A 19,859-nucleotide genomic window follows, 5' to 3' on the forward strand; every position below is an offset into this window, starting at 1 on the left:
CACACACACACACAGACACACACACAGACACTGACAAAGAGCCTAGCGCTGGTAGAGCTTATCTCCTTACCAAGACGCTTCCTCCCTCACAGAGCTCTGTTTCCTCTTCCCCATCCTTCTGCCCAGCCCAGAGCTCAGCCCAGCTGTAATTACAGTCTTATCACACACATTGGAAGGGTTCACACAAACACACACGCACAGAGAGACATTTATGCTTTTGCTCACGTTTCTAGAACACACTCTCGCAGTCTAAATCGAGGAGTCGTATTCAAGGCCTCGTCTGAACTGAAACTTCTGCTTTTTCTGCGCAGAGTGAGAGATGTCTCATTCTCTTACTGGGTCTTTCTCTCCGTCTCTGTCTCGTCCACAATCCGTTCTGTCTACAAAGATTATGGCTGTAAAAGCCTGCTGACTCCAGGAAAAACAAATTCTCCTTGTGTAATAATTCGGCTTCCAATAGCCTCTTCGTTGCCAGTCTGACATGGCTGGCTGGCTGTACGGCAGCTGTAAAGGAGCCGTCTCCTCCCCTGCTGTGAGGCAGATAAATGTCTGTCTGCACTGTCGTCAACATCTCTCCTGTCCCCTGATGATGAGTTCAACATGTGTGAAGCTTGTCTGTCTTTTCTGTCTTAATTTCTGCCCCCCTCCCTTCATTTTTCACAGGTACAGTCCTGGCTTTATAATGTTATAAATCTCTGTGTGTATTTTTGTCTGACAATTTGTCTGTCTGCTTCTTTTTTTCTCCTTATGAAGCATTTAAAGTCGCTGCCTTACAAATTGAAGCAGGTATAACTTTGGTTTATGATTACTTTCATCACCATATCCAAACCTTTTTTCATCTTCCATCTATCACTACTTTGTTTTTAACGCTAACACACATTCATAAAGCACGCTGTAGAAAGAGATATTATAGACTAGATGTCAAAACACAACTTAAAGTCCTGGTCTCTATGTGGTAGTTCAGTAGATTTACTAACATATTTTCATTCCAGAGAGAAATCTCTATTATGTGGACATAAACAGCGGTTAAAGTCCCTGAGTGCCAGTTTTCCTCCTCTTGCCCACCACTACAGAAAGTTGGCACCTACTATTGTGTACTGTATCGTGTGAGCTGCTTATTTTTTGTCTAACAACCACTCACAGTCCGACTAAGCTCTGCTCTCCTCTCCCTCGAAACCAGAAACAAAGCCGGAGGGCTTAGTCTGAAGCCATGTCTTAATGGTGTTAATAGCTGGGAGAGAGCAGAGATGACGAGGGAGGGAGTAGGAAGAAGAGATGGGGAGAGAGAGAAACAGAGTGATGGAAAAGACAGTAGGAGGTCAGTGCGGGAGGCTGAGAGGAAAGAAATGCGAGAAGGGAGGAAGGAAGAGAGGGAGGGAACGAGAGGGAATGTTCACAAAGACAAGCAGAGCCAGAGAGGGGAGAGGGGTGAGTGAAGAAAGTGAGGAGAGTGGGACGAAGGAGGGTGGATGAGGTTTGTTTAGTTTGTGTGCCAGCGGGGTGGCATGTTGGCTGTCTGTGAGGCCTTAGACAGCATCAACAGGCCACTGGTATTAGTCACATCAAGCCTCGTAGCGCCTTGGCGGCCATGCTTCAGTGAGGCTCAGCTCAATGGCGGCTCACAGACTTACAGACTCCATCCCTTAACTCTTGTGCACACACTTTAGTTGCTTATATATACACTGAGAAAAAGAATAGGCGCAGGTAACAGTATATTTGGATAGGCTGGCAGCTTTGTTTACTTTTACACTTACACTGTGTAACTGATAGAGAGAATTAGTGTGTGGGATTGTGGTTTTGTACCTCTGTGTGCCTCGCAGTAACAGGCCTGCACGTCTCTTTGCCAGGAATTGCTGCTTGTTTTGCCCTAATCAATGGGTTAGAAGCGATGAGTTGCTCTAACAGAGTGTGCGAGTTTGCCTTGGTAACCTTAACTCACGAAAACTCTCTGAATAAGTTGTCTGTTTTCTAATTGTATATGCATGTGTTTTTGTAGGTGTCTCCTGCAGTCCTGCTCAGCTCTATGAACACAGATACAGTGTGTGAGCGTCTTAAACAGATGGATGGAATCGACCCCAACATGCTGCCTCAGTACACCTCCACCATCAAGAAGGTGCATCTGTTAATAACATTTAAAATCTGATCCATGTCTCTATTAAACATGATTGAACTTATTATCTTAGCAGAAAATATCAATTTCTTTGAACAGTTTTGTGATACTTTGCACGTACTAAATGTATGTGTTCTTCTCATTCTCTTTGCATAGCTTCTCTCCGGTTCCTTTTGCGCTCTCTCTCGACATGATTGTGTTATACTTTTTCGGCCTGATTCAAATTTACACACATTAACAAGGTCGGTCAATCAGTGGACAAACCAGTCTGTCCTTTCCTTGTCCATCACAGGCTAATATAAATGGTCGGGTGCTGTCCCAGTGCAACCTGGACGAGCTGAAGAAAGAGATGGAGATGAACTTTGGCGACTGGCAGCTCTTCAGGGGAATGGTGAGACTAAATTCATCTCTCATTTCCTTCACAGCCTGCTCCAATATTGTTGCTCTGTGGGCATCTTATTTATAACATATAGAGCTTTAAATATGATAAAAGAAGATTTTTGTTTGTTGTGTCAAATCAAAACAAGTGGGCCGCAAGTAGACTTAAATGATAAAGAAAGCAGTCCACCTGCAACTATCCAAGAAGGGTTGAATTGAGTGTAACTGGACTTGGTTGTGGATACTTGAAGATGTTTTACCGCTCATCCAAGAGGCTTCTTCAGTTCTGACTGGTAGGGAGACCCAGGTCTGGTGTAAACTGGTGGTGTAGTTAAACTGCTGAGCCTTGACCTCAGAAGTTGACCTTGTATAACAGGTGGTTTGAAAGGAGGCTGAAGGAGGTTATCTACATTAAAGTGGAGAAACCATCCCTCAACAGAGGAGGAGGATTGCTCTCCTTTCATCCCTTCCCAGGAGATTTAACAACCGCTCACACTTGGCCTCAGGTGACTTCAGTGACTCTAACGACTGTTGTTACAATCTTCACAGACATCCACCTACAACTATATCAACCACCCCTTCACTACCCTAGAGTACAGGCCTGAAATAGATTGACAATAGCATACATTCTCCTCCGTGATACTCTGCAGACACTTAGCCTGCCAGGGCCCTCCTGATGATGTATGTCAGCTCTTGTTTATTCCAAAAAGAAGCAAGACAGCATCACATAATACAACATCTTGTGTTGTGATGAGATATTAGGATGAGAGATTTTATAATCCGTATTACGAGAGGGACGCTAGTCATTCAGCCAGGAGTCCAGTCAACTGAGGCGGGGCTGAAATCACTAACACATGTAGCCGGCTCCAATTCATCAGATGTCAGTCTGTGCTCCTAATACCAAACCACAGCCCCGGATTGATCGTGTTTTACCGGAGATCTGATGCAGAGCTCACATAGGAGCAGCTGGAAAGTGCAGTGGCCTGACCACTCCATGTACTAGCCAGTGTTGTGTTGCCAGGACGCAGCCAGCACAGCCATCTGGTTCAAGATGGCTGACTGATATCTGGATGAAGGGAGGTTATTGTCGGGGAGGAGTGGACAGCTGAATAGCTCTACTTAAGGAACAGCTCACAGTTCTCTTCTCGCAAGCACATGTTTTTTGTTGTTATTGCTGTATAACGTACTTGTTTTGTATATCAAATGCTTTGAAAAAACATGTTTACGACTAACTCTGAGTCCTGAAACCCAAACCAAATGACTTGTTGATCTGAAATATTGAGCTGTGGAGTATTTTCCAGGTGATGGAACAACGTCATGCTGAAAGCCAGACTCTGCTTCAGGATGAGAGCCGACCTGTTAGCGAGCAGGGCAGCAGCGTGCACCATGGGGAGCCCAGCAGACGCTCAGGGGGAGCCCAGCATGAAGCGGCAGCCTTCAGCCTCAACCTCAGCTTTGAGGAGCTCAGTGGAGCGGGGCTGGAGGAGCCTCCGAGACAAAGCAATAACTCACACTGGCCGGTCAGTCTTCCTACCAGGAGCTCAGTGCAGATATGATCCCACACACATCCAATGTGTGTATGCACATTATATTCACCCATATACGTGGGTGAGTATAATGTGCATACAAAACAGATAAGAAGTATAAAAGTTAGTAGTATAAGCATACGTGTGACTGTGTAACACTCGCATAAGGGATCACAAGGTCACACACCCCAAACTGTCACATGGCCACATGTGTTCTGCATCAAGCACTTATTTAGCCCGTGTGTTAGTGACCCCAGTGGTTTCACATCATTGTGGTTTTGAGTGAGAAAAAGAACGGGAGAGGAAGCTCATGGTGCTCTCGAAGATGTAGGACTTAAAAATATGCACACACTGCAGTGCACCAAAAGGTGTCAAAGGGCCCCCCGTTTGTTATTTTCACCTTCCCTATCCCCAATTTTCAAAATCTCTGAGACGCGAGCAAACACTCACATGTAGACAGCTGGCTCCGCTGCTATTTTATATGATCTCACTTTGTGATCTGTTTCAAATTCAGATCATCCATCACTGAAAACACACCACGGCTTTGATTGCCACTCAGCCTACGTTCTTTGCCAGCAAGTTTTTCATTGTATCCAATTCTCATAACCTGAATTTGTTATTGGTTACTAATGTAATGTATGTGCCACATTTCTGTATTTATTATATTGAACTGTCATGCATTTTAGGTCAACAGGCCATAACCATAAAGTAAACATATTCCTCAACAAACTCATGTGGATGTTTACACACCAACCCAACTCTTCCTCGTTTTGTCAGGTGGCAAATCACCGCACCTCAAGCATGTCCAGCCTCAACTCCCAGGAATCCTCTAATGACATCTGCAAGCTGACAGACAAGCAGCAGGCTGAGTATCGTGATGCCTACAGGGAGTACATCGCTCAGATGGCCCAGCTGGAGATGTCCGGCAGTGGAGGAGAGAGGCCTGTGCAGCCCCACCCTGGACAATTCCTTCAGGCTGCCAGCTCAGAGGACAAAGGGGTGGGTGGACAGTCACAAGTATACTGTCAAGTTTTTGTCAGCGCATCACTGATGGCATAAATACTTTAGTCAAATCAGAGTAGAGGCTCCCACTGTCAAATTACAGGAAAATAACTTGTGGTAATCGTTGTCATTAACTTGTGTAGACATAGTTCTGAGGTCAGTCTGTATGTTATGTTATTCTAAAACTTGTGTTTTATTTCTTTGGCCCGTGCAACGGCAAAAGTCTTATTCTGGGCCGGGAAAGGGGAAATCACTGCTTCTTGCATTTCTTAATTATTGGCTTATACTCTTTGTTTGTCTTGGCACATAAAGGAGGGACAGGAATCCCCTCTTCAGAGGCCTCCCAGCCAATAGCACAGTATACTGTCTATTTTCATGTTGTTCTCACTGAATTCTCTTCCCACTGCTCAGGCCAAGGAAGGAGCTGACCAAGACGGTCGCAAGTCCTTCACCAAGAGAGGCTCCAAGACTAGCGATGCCACAGACTTCCCCTCAGGGACCGATGCCCAGCCCCTAGACCCCATCAGTGAAGAGGATGAGAAGCTGGACCACAGCTCATCCTCCAGGACTTCAGGCTCCAGGAAAAAGGGAGCTGGGTTGTACTACCACAAGCTGCCCAACGATGAAGACTCAGGCCCAGAAGAAGCTGACAATACCACACCTCTCCTCCACAAAGAGTCAAGAGCTGGTGCTGTGTCTTCCCACAGGGCCTCCCAGCCCAGTGGGCTGCTGACCAAGCCTGGCTTCCTCACCGAAATCCTCCTGGATAAGAAGGACTCGTCCGACTCAGGGATGCGCTCCAGTGACAGCTCCTCAGACCGCTCCCTGGAGGAAGCTGAAGGAGACGCTGACAGAGAGAGAGATGCTCTGAAGCCCAGTCTGATTGAACTGGAGCTGGAGGGGCTGGTGAAGAAGAGAGGCCTCCTCCCCAGCAGCCTAAGTGGCCTGCAGGACGCCACAGCAGCCCGCATGTCCATCTGCTCCGAGGCTCCGTCCGAGGTCAGCCTAATGGCCAGCAGCCCAGATGAAGGGTGGCCGTCCAGCGGGGTCAGCAACCTCAACCGCACCGCCAGCAACACCACCCTTAATAACAACACAAGCAGCCCAACTGACACCACCACCAACACTAACACCAACAACAGCCGTCAGCAGCAGGCTAACATCACAGGCACACAGTCCACCACCTCCCCTTCCGGCATCGACGTCTCGCCAGCTGTCATCATCACCCCCGGCAGCAGCAGCACTGCCAACACCACAGCCGCCACCATCCACAACCAGAACTTGCGCACCATCAGCCTGGGAGATGAGAGGGAGAGTGTCCTCTAAGGAGCCATATGTGTTCGTTATTCTGAGAAGGGTCATGTAGGCTGATGTTGTTGTTTGAGATAATCACGCTGTTGTTGTTGTTGTTGTTGTTGTTGTGATGTGTTCCAAAGTATTAGAGGACATATATGTTCTACTGTTAGGAAGAAAATGTAGGAAATGTTGGCTGTGAATCAAGAGTAGCGCGATTTAAAGCTAATTAGTCGGGTCGTAGCGAAAAAAAAGCACAAATCTGATACATGTATAATAACGTTTGGAATTTAATTATACCAAAAATGTTTCAGTCAGGTCAAATCGGGAGTGCTTTAACTTCTTTCTTATGTTACGAGGCCTTCTGCTGTTCTTTGTCTTTGGATAGTTACAGTGTGAATGTGGTGCTGTAATGTGGATATAGTGTGTTTAAAGATGAAATGTTACATGTCGTGGACATCATATGTCACAGGAAAAAAAAGTGTTGTTTCAGGAAATGTAATTATGAGTGATAAGGGTCAATGTTACGGAAGCCTTTGTCTCAGAGATGTTTTGTGCTGAGTGTGGTAGTTAAAACATGTCAAATAGATGGCAGTGTAGACAGAGTTACAGTGTGATGTTGGTAGTTTCTGTGATAGTAGAAGTGCATGCACTCCACTCCAAAGAGGTGATGGTCTTTTCCAAAGTTCCTTGTGAAACTGTGTTTTGTGAATCAGTAAACATTTCAACTATGTGCACCCTTGAAATCAATGTCATGTTTTCTCTTTCTCTGCTCTCTCTTGCAGGAAAATCAGCCGTGTGTACAGTGAAGTCTCTGTAGACTAGGATTAACTGGTAAATAAATTAGAATATTTCAACTGAAAGTCTTCTTTTTAACTTTTTAATATTTTATCTAATGCGGTTTACGGGAAAAAGTCTATCATGCGAGGGATGGGTGTCATTGGGAGGTTTCACATTGTCCGATAGATGGCGCACTCTCCATGCAAACGTGCTGCAGGCTGGTGGCAAGGACTCTGCCTGTCAGTTTTATAAACTACTGAGAGTGACAACTTCAGGTCAGTGGCTCTGAGTTTTTATTTAATTACGTACTTTTGCATTTAACTGCAAAGTAATCTTAATCAGAATTCAAATATAAATGAATATAAATTTTGATAGTTTTTTTCATGTGTTATATCAGGTAAAGAGTGAGCTCACACACTTGATCAAAAGGTCCCATAAAGTGGTCCTTGGGGGAAAATCTTAGAATGAGGGTCTGTAGCCTAATGGGCGAGGTTGTGGTGTGAAAGTATTTGAGGAGCCATGCTGTATTTGTGAAGGCGATGCTAATTGACAGATGGGTTTTCTCTACAGGGCAGCAACTGTATCACCCAGCAGTCCGGTCTTTTGTACCTTAATTCTTGTGATTCATGCCAACTTTACAGTGCAGTGCGCACTGCCTTGTCACAAGAAGTGCCTGGAAGGTCAATTAACTGGAAGTTTTTAATCTTAAATCCTCGGCTGGCTGATTGGCCACCCCCAGTAATATTTGAATACACCTCGCCATTATTGCGTCACCGAGTTCATATTACTGTCCCTGGGTGCTCTCACTGCTTGAAGTAACTAGTGTGGGTGGTAAAGTCAGTGCTGTTGGGTCTATCAAATGAGAAGAACCAGTATTTGAAGAGAGGCAATGGAAAGCAACACAGGCCAAACCAAACTACTGTTTAAAAAAATAAAGGGATTATTTCTCAAAGTAATAGGTTGGATATTAAGCTACTTTTGGAACAGTAAAGGCATCACCAGCCCAGTTTCACCTCAAGTTAAATTTCTATAATTGTCAACTTTTTTTTTTTCCTCTCCTTTTTAAAACATAGTTTGCAGCCCAGTGCATTAATGGTTCAGCGTGTCATGCTAAACCATTTAATCCTATTTACTTTACATGTGAGAAAGTAGAAGAGCAGTCATTGCACCTTAAATAAGCCTTTTGCAACTGTGTGCCCCCAGGTTGTGTTGGCCTCAGGGAAGAGTTGACACTGTTTCAAACTGTTACAGGCCACATACTGCAGGTCTGACAAGGACACTGTTGTGGGATGCCTTGTTGAAGTGCATCACATCTTCACTGTACATGCAGCGCGGCCACGTCCATATACTTATGGGGAAAGTCAGCAGGATGCACAGCTGAGAAACGGATTTTACGCACTGGTTTGAGGTCTTCTGAGCCACTGAATTCTCACTCTCTTCCCCCAAAACCGTAGTTCTTCCCCAAATGAAACATTTTCAAATTGTGTTTTTGATTTATTTTTGTATAAAAAAGGTACAATTTACATTACTTTTATAAAAAGTTTCAGCATAATTAAGTACAACATTACACTTTTGCAGAAGTTTCAAATTCCTGCAACTATACAAGATAAACTCCAGATAAGAGTTCACAAGGTTTCATTCTTTCATTTTCACTTTTTTTTTGTTTTGTTTGTTTTTTGTTTGTTTTTTTTTTTTAAACAACGTCCAGTCCATGTGCCAACAATTCTGACAAGACAAGACTAAACTTTTTACAGTAACTAACCAAGTTGTCTTTTCTATTCACGTTCCCACCTCCGCAAAAAAAGCGAAGACTTCAACAAGGAGAGGGAAAGGGGTGTGGAGGGCGTGTGTGTGTGTGTGTGTGTGTGTGTGTGTGTGTGTGTGTGTTGGGGGGGGGGTAATCCTTGTGACAATAATCTCGTTTTTCCTCCCACTGTCGGGAATATAACGCGCCTTCCATTTCCAGAAAGGACCCACAAATAAAAAAAAATTTAAAAAAAAGTCTTAAGTTAAATAATAATGAAGTGTCCAAACAGAAAAACACATCACATAAGATTGTCCCATAATAAGCAAAAGTCTCTTGATTTCAGCATCAGAAGAAAAAAGAAAAAACAAAAAATCCAGGCCTGGAGGACAGAGGTTGGAGAGAGGGGGAAGGTGTGTTTGTGTGGGGGGGGGGAGAAGTCCTGCTCCCCAGGTCCTGCGTGTGTTTTTGCGTCTTGACCAAACACCTGCAAAAGATTGAGAAAGAGAGGCGTGTTTAGAAAATGCAAACAGGGCAGAGATCCGGACAGACTGGCGCCAGGGAGGAAGCCGCAGTTTTTAACATTTAACCAAACACTCCCAATACTAAGCAAACCCTGCGCTCCAGATGTACACACACACACACACACACACACACACACACACACACACACACACACACACACACACACACACACACACACACACACACACACACACACACACACACACACACACAGTTTTCGCACAACTTCAACCTACAATCTGGGGAAGAATCAGCGTAATTGCCGCTCAGCTGGCGCCTACCCACTTCTTGTACCAATTATGTGCAGACATCGTAGTAGCAGTAATCCAAACAGCCATTATTTCTCCTGTTGCAGATGCTCTTCATTACAGACACAAGAGGGTAGAATACAACCCTGACGACTGCTACTTAAACCTACAGTAACCCAAGCAGCCTGGAGCCAATACCCTGCATCTGATTCCACCAAACTCCAGAGCAAAATATCTGTCAGCAAGATGTCTTTAGACACAGCGGATGAGTCACAGAATTGTTTCATTAGGGCGATGGAAATCAGTGGACCGGGGTCACCTTACTGATACACTAAAGTCCCGAAGAAGCCCACGATGAGATTTTTTTTGCCCCCCCCCCCCGATACAGCTCGTGGCCAAATGTCTGCTTTCAAGTCTCTACTGGCCGACACTTATATGAAAAAAAAAAAAAAAAAAAAAATCATATGATCAAAAAACTGGATTCAAGTCAAGCCAACTGTCCGTGCCTTGTCATTAACTGACGCCACAGTGTTGCAGCGCATTCTCGCATGAAACAACACACACACACACATACACACACACAGTTTTCGCACAACTTCAACCTACAATCTGGGGAAGAATCAGCGTAATTGCCGCTCAGCTGGCGCCTACCCACTTCTTGTACCAATTATGTGCAGACATCGTAGTAGCAGTAATCCAAACAGCCATTATTTCTCCTGTTGCAGATGCTCTTCATTACAGACACAAGAGGGTAGAATACAACCCTGACGACTGCTACTTAAACCTACAGTAACCCAAGCAGCCTGGAGCCAATACCCTGCATCTGATTCCACCAAACTCCAGAGCAAAATATCTGTCAGCGAGATGTCTTTAGACACAGCGGATGAGTCAGAGAATTGTTTCATTAGGGCGATGGAAATCAGTGGACCGGGGTCACCTTACTGATACACTAAAGTCCCGAAGAAGCCCACGATGAGATTTTTTTTGCCCCCCCCCCCCCGATACAGCTCGTGGCCAAATGTCTGCTTTCAAGTCTCTACTAGCCGACACTTATATGAAAAAAAAAAAAAAAAAAAAATCATATGATCAGAAAACTGGATTCAAGTCAAGCCAACTGTCCGTGCCTTGTCATTAACTGACGCCACAGTGTTGCAGCGCATTCTCGCATGAAACAACACACACACACACACACACACACACACACACACACACACACACACACACACACACACACGGGGACCATAACAGCTACGAGAGACGAGAACCACATTAGCGGGGAACAAATGGCATTGGTAGAATGGTAATTGTGACCCATTCTGCTCCAGCAGACTGGGAGACAGGCTGTAGCGGAGCCTAAGAGCCCTGGACAGAATGCAGCAGCAGACATGAGGACAGCCTACTTACCGCTTTAACGATGCAGAGTCCGGCTGTCATCTGTCATCAGCTCTGATGGCAACTCCGGGGACTGAAAACAAACAAACAGACCAAATGTTAATTCTTCACGCAGCATCCGACGGAGGTGTCTGGGGTTGCAACAGTGTTATGTAGGTCGAAGCGCTTCCTCGGCTGATTCTGAACAAAAGAAAAAAGGGAAAAGAAGGGAAAACATGCCATTTTCTTTTCCAACAAGCCATTTTGTGCGAGTTACGCATAGACTAGAAAGGCGCAATGGCAATGCGCACAAATAAAAATCCACCAAATATCTTCCACAACACAGCAGGCTGTCGTTTCTCTAATCGGGAGCAGTTTTTTTTTTTTTTTTTTTAGCTACGGTGTAATTACCTGTAATGACAAGATGCTGATATCTGTGTTGAGGGTGGTCAGAGGGGTCCTGGACGGAGCCTGCCCCGGCCGCGCGGGGTGATGCAGGCTGGTTAGTGCGACACTGGAGTCCAGCGCGATCTGCAGGTCCAGGATGTAGTCGATGACATGCTGCAGGATTTCCATCTTGCTGACGTTCTTGTTCTGGGGGATGCTGGGCACCAGCTCCTTCAGCTTGGAGTAGCAGTCGTTCATGTTGTACAACAGGCTGAGCGGGTCGTCCACCGGGGTCTTGCTTCGAGAGATTCCCAAGGAGTGCTCTGATAAATTCGCGTTGCTTTTCCGGAAGGACCGCACGGGGCTTATCGCTTTCATTTTTGTCGGCGTCGAGGTGAGCGGGAGGCTTTTCCTGGGTGGAGTTTCGGCTCCTGTAAAGTCCTGTTTTTAGCCAGACGACCAGCGATCAGACTGGATTACTAAACTGTCAGTGTGGTTTATATAGGCAGCAGGCTGGGCATGCGACACGGGCGGGCCGAGGGCGCTGATTGGGTGCGGCCTCGGTGTCACTCAACGCCTCCCCGCTCTGCCACTGGCTCTCTTGGCCGGAGTCCCGCCCCTCCTCCTCCGCGTTACCAGTGGCAACGCGAGTCGGAGGCGGAACCCAGAGGGCGCTTCAGCAGCTCCGGTGGGTAATTTGGAAAATTAAGCCCTTACCTGTTTCTGATCAGGAAAATTAATGATTCGCATGGCTGTCAATTGACTATGGCAAGGTGTGAGCACGCGCCAGTGCCTCTGCCCGCACCATTTCAACTCGATCTTGTAGTTTTGCCATGGAGATCAAGCAGAAATGTATTTGGGAAAATGTGCTTAAGAATCACAGGGAGAGCAGCCAGAATCAAAACTACTTTATAGGCAGCATGTGTCACAGTGCAGGAGCTTATGTCTCTAATAACGTGTCTCACTGACACGACGGCAAAACACCGCCGACTGTCCTTTACTCTCCCACTTGTAGGCCACCAGGACCCACTTGGCCGAGGAGCAGCGGGGCAGGCGCGCCTGGTGATTCCTAATTCGCACCAGCCCGGACCGGTGTGGGGGCAAGTTTCCCGGAGCCCGAGCAGCGATCTGAGGAGAGCCTCCAGCAAGGCAAACGTTCCAGTGGCAAAGTGACACGGCTCCCGGCAGGAAATCGGTTCTGACCGAGACGAGGCAAATACTTTTGAGTGTTTTTACGCATGAGAAAAACGTGTCCCTCCCTGTGCACCAAAGCTTGTGGATCTATCAGAGCCTATGTGGCAATACTTGTTCGAAATGTATGATTCAATACAATGACGATAACGCACGCACACACACACATATATATATATATGTGTGTAGATATACGTATAATTTTTTTTATTTACTGTTACAAGCGGTGTCACAAAGTAAACAGTCAAATGTCATTTGAAATCAAAATTTTAGAGATGGTGCGCCACAGTGCCCGCCAGAAAATAAATAAATAATTAGCTGACTTACAACTTGGGCGAATTATCTTTCACGGTTCAACTCATACTGTATGACAAATACAAGAATTGCAGTCAATGTAATGCTTTGCGTGAGCGCCCAAGAGGCTCGGCGGAGACGCGGTTTGGAGGCGGCTTTGCGTGTCTGCCTGAATGCACCAGGGAAGGTCCCGTGCACCTCAGTGTCAAATGTCACCTGAGCATGTTGTGTGTCAGGGTTAGTTCATTAAGTCGTGACCTACAAATGTGACTTCCATATCCGACCACGTGAAGAGGTGATTAACCACGACTGGCACTTCAGTGTTTTCGGGACGAGGCGTTTGTTTGCAGGAATTACACGCTTCATTCTCCGGCTGGGGCTGACGGGAGGCTGTTTGAGCCGCACTGCCTAATTGCCCCCCGGGGCAGTTGCTTGTGACTGTTGCGATGCGCTTTTTTTTTTTTTTTTTAGCTTTGTGAACCAAACCTCCTAAATAGTAGTATGAATGCATGTTTAAAGGGGAGAGGAGAAGGTCGCTGTTAAAAGTCAGGCTGGAGAGGGGAAAGGATTACGGCGGTTTGTTTTCACGGGTTCACTTTGGGGGGGGCAGTTCGGGAGGAAAAGTTGTGTGATGGACAAGTGACACAGTCTGCAGAGCAGGTAGTCTGAAGGAATAACACAAGCAACAGTGAAGAAAAAGACAGTCGTTCCAACCTTTAGTAATAGTAATGTATATAATGGGGATTTTTCTTGCGGAAATACTACTCGGAAAAGAGTCGTGTTAAGCAGTGTTTTACAAAATCCAGCAAAACACCATCTGTGTCTTTGTTTTTACGCGCGGCTCTATTCAGCTTCTCCTTCAGCTGTCTGCCGATCCCGGCTTTTTTATGCATTTCTAATATAATCTGCAGCTCCCGCAGTCTGTGTCCACATCTGGTGCAGTGGGATTTTTCCATTTTCTCCCCTTCTTCCGTTCGCTCCCGCAGCTGTGTACATTTCGCGCGACGCCCCCGACTGACGGCAGACAAGACAGGTGATGAATTGGCGCAAGGGCACGTCGGCGCAGGGCCGGGCGAACCGCTGGCGGCGGCGGCTGCAGCAGCCTCACCCTTACCTCTCCTCTCCCGTTTCTCTCCTCCTTCTCCCTTCTCCCTCTCTCCCTCTCTCTCTCTCTCTGTCCTTGGAGCAGACTCTCTGGCGCCGGCGCCGTGACGTCACCCCATTCACAGCAACCCTCGAGCCAGCCCTCGCGGCGCCGCTGAGACGGTTTCCATGGAGACGGGGTTTCGAGGTTGTCAGTCAGAGGTGGTTCTCAGCTGATCAACCCGGGACGGGCTTTGGGGTTTTTGCTGCGGGTTTCTTCCTCGGTGGCGGTTTCGGGGACCAGCAAGTATTTGTCAGGAAGCAGGACAAGATCCCATGTGGCCACTTTTGAGTTACAGAGGAGGCGGACGATCCAGGAGCCCTCATTTTAAAATTCAGTAGTGATGGAATGTAACCGAGCACCTGCAATTATTCACAAATGTAGGGTGTTTGTACGTATCAGAAATAATGCCACTCGATACTTGTAGTTCAGGTCAGAGGGAAATATTTTACTTTTTTATTACTCCGTCTTTAGTTACTTTACAGATCAAGATTTTACATCCAAAACATGTGATGATTTTATCAGATATAACGCACTGCTGTAGATCAAGCTACCCAACACTATGTAACAACACATATACCATTTCAAATGATCTCTGCCTGGATCAGTTTCAAAAGCTAAAATGCTTCTTACACCTTAATGCATCAAAAATAAATAATCATTTAATCTAATGTATATACTAATAATAGTTCAACACTCTAAGGGGCAATTTCCTGCATTAGGACTACTTTAACTTTTGTGACTTTAAGTATATCTTACTAATAATACTAAGTGCAATGCAAACTTGTAATGGAGTGTTTTGATTTTGCAGTGTTTCTAATTTTACTCGAATACTTCCCACCACCGCTGAAATCCACCAGTTCCGTCCTTTCTTTCCCTGCTGCCATAGTCTTTACTTTATGGTGCCAAGTGAATGGCATCTTCTTTCTGTATTCTGAAAGTGACCATTAAAATTCCACCTGTCTTATACTCTGTCTGTCAGTTAGGGTTTCAGAGTCTTCCAAAGACCTTGGATGAATTTATCCTAAGGCATATTTTCATTCATGACTAGGTCTATTTAAAAAAATAAATAAATAAATTGGAAAAACAGGTTAAAAAAGCTAAATTAGCAAAATGTTGGCTCTAAGAACATGGCACTTGTATTATGATGAGACTAAAGTTTCACCAAACTTAAGTTAGTTTTCACTCAGCTTGCTTGTTGTGGGAGAGCTCTATCTTGTTTGTTCCAATACTTATTTCCAGATGTGGCAGTGTGATGACCAACCTAGGCTAAATCTGACCCAGAATAAGGCTGACAAACTTCATGAATGACCAAGATTTGTTTGTTTATTTACCACAAGCCCTGCAAATTACGAGGGAAAGAAGCTTGAAAAAAAAAAAAAAAAAAAAAAAAAAGGTTCGTCGACAAACAGTCCAACTTTTCCCATGCAGCCCACGCTCAAGCAAAGCGCCACAAGTCATTTCTTGAAGTTTCTCTAAAGTTTCTTTTGCCCCTCCAGGACTCAAAGACATTCCTCAGTCCCAGCGAACAAATAAAAGCCTCCACATCCCCCCTTGTCTTCCCGGTCACCAGCCTATTAGTTTGGGTTCAGGAGATAAGGTTTAGAAAACAAAGCGGAGCTGCCAACCAGCTGAAGTGCGCCCTGCAGCCCCGGCGTCGCACTGTCTGCTCCGGTCAACTTGTTGATCCTCCTCCCTGCAGCTGCACTTTAGAGTAAATATTGGCCTGATTTGAAATAATTTACCCGTTTTCTCCTCGTGGCAAAACCATTTGAACGGCAGCAAATACCTTTCATTACTATTATTATTATTATTATTATTATTATAAAGAAACTTTTAGCGTGACCTGTCCTTACGTTTAAGACCCGTAACAGTGTAGGACGCTCAAATAAGACGTCGCCATGCGCCAAAAAATTGCTGCCAGAATGGCGTTGCGGTAATAACGATCAAACTAACGACGAACTGTGTAGTTGGTCTTTCTGTGAGGAATCGTTAAGGTACCAAATGAATAACAGCCTACTGTAGAAGGTCAGGAATGACGACGAAAAACAAACAAAACAAACCCCCCAAAAAACCCCATAACAAATGTGATGCGGTTGCCTTAAACCACCGACATGACTGAAGTCCTTGTAGGAGCTGAACAGCTACGGTCTAGATGTTTTTGTACTTAGGTTCCAACTCACTGCCCCGATTTAGACTTTTTATTTCCCAAATTCGAGGCTGCGTGTACGAACCGCGCACTTTGACACAGAGCCCACTGCGTCCCGCTCGTTTCGCGGTCCGTCTCCGTCGAGGTGGACGACAGCCCGCGCGCCGCGGCCAAACTTTCCGCCCCTCCGCCGTCCCGGAGCACGGACAAGCCTCGCGCTCTGCTCGTCTTCGCCGGGCTGCCACGCGCCTGTCGCGTGGAGGAGTGTACATGTCAGGCGGTGTCGCGGGGACTCTTGTAGCGGCGTCGACCCCGCGGGGCGTGGTTTTGCTATCGTACACCCTCAAACGGCACCAGGAGTGAATGCAGGAGAGGAGCGATCTGTGGTCTCCACTGGGTGAACATCAGCAAAATCTGGCAGGTTCTTTATATTATATTCACTGGTGTTAAAGTTCTTGCAGCGCAGTCTAGGGCTACAACTGAGACCATTTTTGCTATCTACTAATCTGCAGTTTTTTTTAATTGATGAATAGTTGTCTATGTAAAATGTATGAGAATAGTTCAAAATACCCATTGCAATTAGGCAGAGCCCAAGGAAGCGTCTGCTTATTTCTTGTTTTATCCTAACAATCAGTCTAAAATCTAAAGCTATTTACTTTATTATCATGTATGACCAACAAAAGTGGTAAATCGTCGTATTCGAGTAGCTGGAACCAGATAATGTTTTGCTTCCTTGATTGAAAATTGACTGAAACCATTTATAAGTTATCAAGCTGATTATCGTTTCATGATCATTAAAAGTTCCACCTGAAACAACCATCATTAAATTTAGCACGAGTTCATCTGTCTGGAATGAATATATTCCTCCATGAATATGAAAACGAACGTATCAAGGCAAATAGTAGCTCTGATTTAACCAGTCTTTGGCTTTGGCTGAAATACATCTGGTCTGTCGCTGTCTTCCTCTCTCTGTCCACCTCCCGCCTCTCTTCAGTCTCCCCTGTGGTCCAGATGGGACTCTCTCTGCTCTCTGAGGAACAGCCACTGAGGCCTGGCTCTATTGTAATGTGAGAGGCTGCAGCAGGCACAGGGGTAGGCAGGAAGCACTGGGAGAGATGGATGGATGGGAGAGATGAGGTGGCCAGATTGGACCGGGAGACAAAGGCACCATGGTTGTCCGAGTGCCTTCCAGGCTGGTCGTGGAGTGGCCACTCCAAGCCTCCCTGGAGGCCGGCCCTCCTCTGCCATCCGCAACACACAGCTGGCTGCAGTAGATGAGACAGGAGGCTGGATGGAGGTGGACAGCTGAGCCATGGAGATATATATATATATATATATATATATATATAGGTTATATAGGTTATATAGGTTATATATATATATATATATATAACCTGCATCTACAATGTAAACAACTTATGCAACTAGTCATTCAAAGTTGTTAAAAATTCACTTATTTTTTGTTAGAGCTGAACCACTCAGATCCTTTGGCCAGCGTGACAACCACCAACCAGTTGGCAGTGCGGAAAAGTTGGCTGCAGTTTAACTTTTGGGCAATATTGCCCGTTGGCATACAATCACACGTTAACATTGCTGTGTCGCCCACCTATCACTGCGGCACAGCTGTCACTGCAGCTAGCAGTCTGTACCCCCGTAATCAGATATCTGCATATCTTCACTTTCACACAGTGAAAATGACAGTGTGGTTTCTAGTTGAACGTACTGGTAGAAGATGATTGTTCAAATCAGATTTTCTAATGCAGCAAAGAGAAACGGAGGTGAGGGGGTTAGGTGTGTGTAAATTAGGGGCTGGGGGTGAGTTATCTGTCACAGAGTTATGTCGCAGAAAATTAGCATTTGGTGTTAATGACCTGGTGTTAATAACTGAGTCAGTTATTGTAGGAATGTGACAGGTGCAGTAACAATGCAGTGTCATATCACAGGGTTTATGCTTGTCGTCGCTAACAGGAGTTTTAGCAAGTAAAATCATTTAGTTTGTGGTTCAGTCCCAGGGTGCAGTTTTTCAGGTTACTCTATTCCAAGGGGAATTGAGAATGTGTATGATACCTGAAACTAGCTTCTGATACCAGCTTGGCCTGAGGCTTCTTGAATTCTGTGGTAACAAGGTTGGGTGTGCCTGTTTCTTGAAGACGGCGTGTGTCAAACAGTCCACTCTGAAGTTGCATTTCTTTTCAGCGAACATCACTTCTGTGTATGTCACTGATCGCTGTCCCCTTCACAGTTTTTTATTTTTGCATCTAGGACTAAAAATAGTTTTTCCCAGTTACATTAAAATCACCATAAATATGTTCAGACTGAAAGCTCATGCTAGATCTTAGAATGGCATGTGACATTCAAGGTCAAGCCAACATGGACGAGAAGTCCTTAAAGTTCGAACATCAAACATCAAACATCAAACATCAACAATTCCATGACAACCAAGGAAACTTCATCTGCTGAGGAAGATCATGTGTTATGTTTGAAAGCTCCAAAACAGCTACTAAGTGGACCTTGTGATGAAATTGTTTTGTCAACTATCATAAATATAATTTATCCTTTATACTGTAATGGTACAGTACTATAGTTGACTCTTCTAGCATACCAAACATGCCTTGTAATATAAAATATGCTGTGTTTTGGTGAACATCATCCAAAATGCTGTACATTGTTAGACCCCAGTCCTTCCTAAGTTCTTAGTAACAACTATCTAGTTTGAAACTAGTGATTTGCTTAATCAGCTTGCACCATTAAAACTTAAGAAAAGTCTTAGGTATTAAACAATAAACTGGATGCTATACATCCATAGCACTCCAATCAAAAGCAATCAACTACGTAAAAAAGAAGTTACTGTAGCATGGCAAGCTGTAGCATGACTACCAACAACTACAGGTTTAGGAGGCCAAATGATACATTTAACTTGTCAGCTCATTCTTGGTCAGTATATAAAATTTTTTTATTTACATCATCATACATAAAGAAGTATGTTTTTTTGTTTTTTAGTAAAGTGTGGAAATATCTGATGTTGCTAAACTAGCTGACGTTATTAGCTCATTTCGGCTAACACTCCAGATATGTTGTGTTATTTTGTGAATAATTTTGTCATGTGAAATCTTAGTTTACATGAATGTCAGCTCAGATATGTCTACCATATTCCATATTACCTCTTTTACTACTCATTCTAAACTGGTTTTGTTCTAGCAAACATGTTAATTTTGTCATTTAGCTCAATCACATTAGCCAAGCAACAGTTACACCCGGCAGATACTGCGTGTAAATATCTAGTAAGACATAATCTCTCCGTCATCACTTTGTTTTAATGTTTTAGGGATGCCTAAATCTCCTTAGGTTGAATTTATGACAGAGCCACCGGCTCCAGGACCTTAACTATGACAGTGTTTGGGTCATGATCTGCTGTTTTGATGTTCGTCAACCCGTGCAAACAGAATGGAGGAAGAACACGAGAGGGCAACGTTTTGGACTTAGCTCTCCCCTCCGCAGAACTCTTTCCCTCAGCTGTATCTCTTTTTGCAGCAGAGCCCACTTCCTTATTACCCTAAACCCTCTGACCAAAGTCATCTTGCTCTTACTCAATCTTTATCTATTTATAAAGCGCAGAGGGAAGAGAGAGTTAATGTAGGAAACACACTCTTCTGTGTTTCTGTGAAAACAGAACAGGTCAGAGAACAGGCCTGGCTGATTCATTGCTCTGTTCTATGC

At 45.0% G+C, this 19,859-nt stretch overlaps 2 protein-coding genes across 6 annotated transcripts in view; one reads left to right on the forward strand and one right to left on the reverse strand.

Moving 5' to 3' along the window:
• Positions 1–7,164, forward strand: part of kidins220a (kinase D-interacting substrate 220a) — a 46,424-nt gene extending 39,260 nt beyond the window's left edge. For 3 of the 5 annotated variants that reach the window (XM_040136587.1, XM_040136591.1, XM_040136588.1), the window contains 6 exons: positions 754–786; positions 1,997–2,113; positions 2,403–2,501; positions 3,790–4,008; positions 4,792–5,013; positions 5,428–7,164. In XM_040136587.1, the coding sequence (XP_039992521.1) occupies positions 754–786; positions 1,997–2,113; positions 2,403–2,501; positions 3,790–4,008; positions 4,792–5,013; positions 5,428–6,342 (1,605 nt within the window). In that variant the 3' untranslated portion in view covers positions 6,343–7,164. The remainder of the gene's footprint in view (positions 1–753; positions 787–1,996; positions 2,114–2,402; positions 2,502–3,789; positions 4,009–4,791; positions 5,014–5,427) is intronic. The other 2 variants (XM_040136589.1, XM_040136592.1) reach the window with 1 other exon arrangement.
• Positions 7,165–8,570: 1,406 nt separating this feature from the next.
• id2a (inhibitor of DNA binding 2a) lies at positions 8,571–11,834 on the reverse strand. Its single transcript, XM_040138110.1, has 3 exons — positions 11,389–11,834; positions 11,011–11,071; positions 8,571–9,320 (listed from the first exon to the last, which is right to left on the reverse strand). The coding sequence occupies exons 1-2, from the start codon at positions 11,740–11,742 to the stop codon at positions 11,015–11,017; spliced, it is 411 nt and encodes a 136-aa protein (XP_039994044.1). The 5' UTR covers positions 11,743–11,834; the 3' UTR covers positions 8,571–9,320; positions 11,011–11,014.
• Positions 11,835–19,859: the final 8,025 nt, after the last annotated feature.

This window comes from Xiphias gladius, chromosome 10 (genome assembly GCF_016859285.1).
Source record: "Xiphias gladius isolate SHS-SW01 ecotype Sanya breed wild chromosome 10, ASM1685928v1, whole genome shotgun sequence".
Classification (NCBI taxonomy): domain Eukaryota; kingdom Metazoa; phylum Chordata; class Actinopteri; order Istiophoriformes; family Xiphiidae; genus Xiphias; species Xiphias gladius.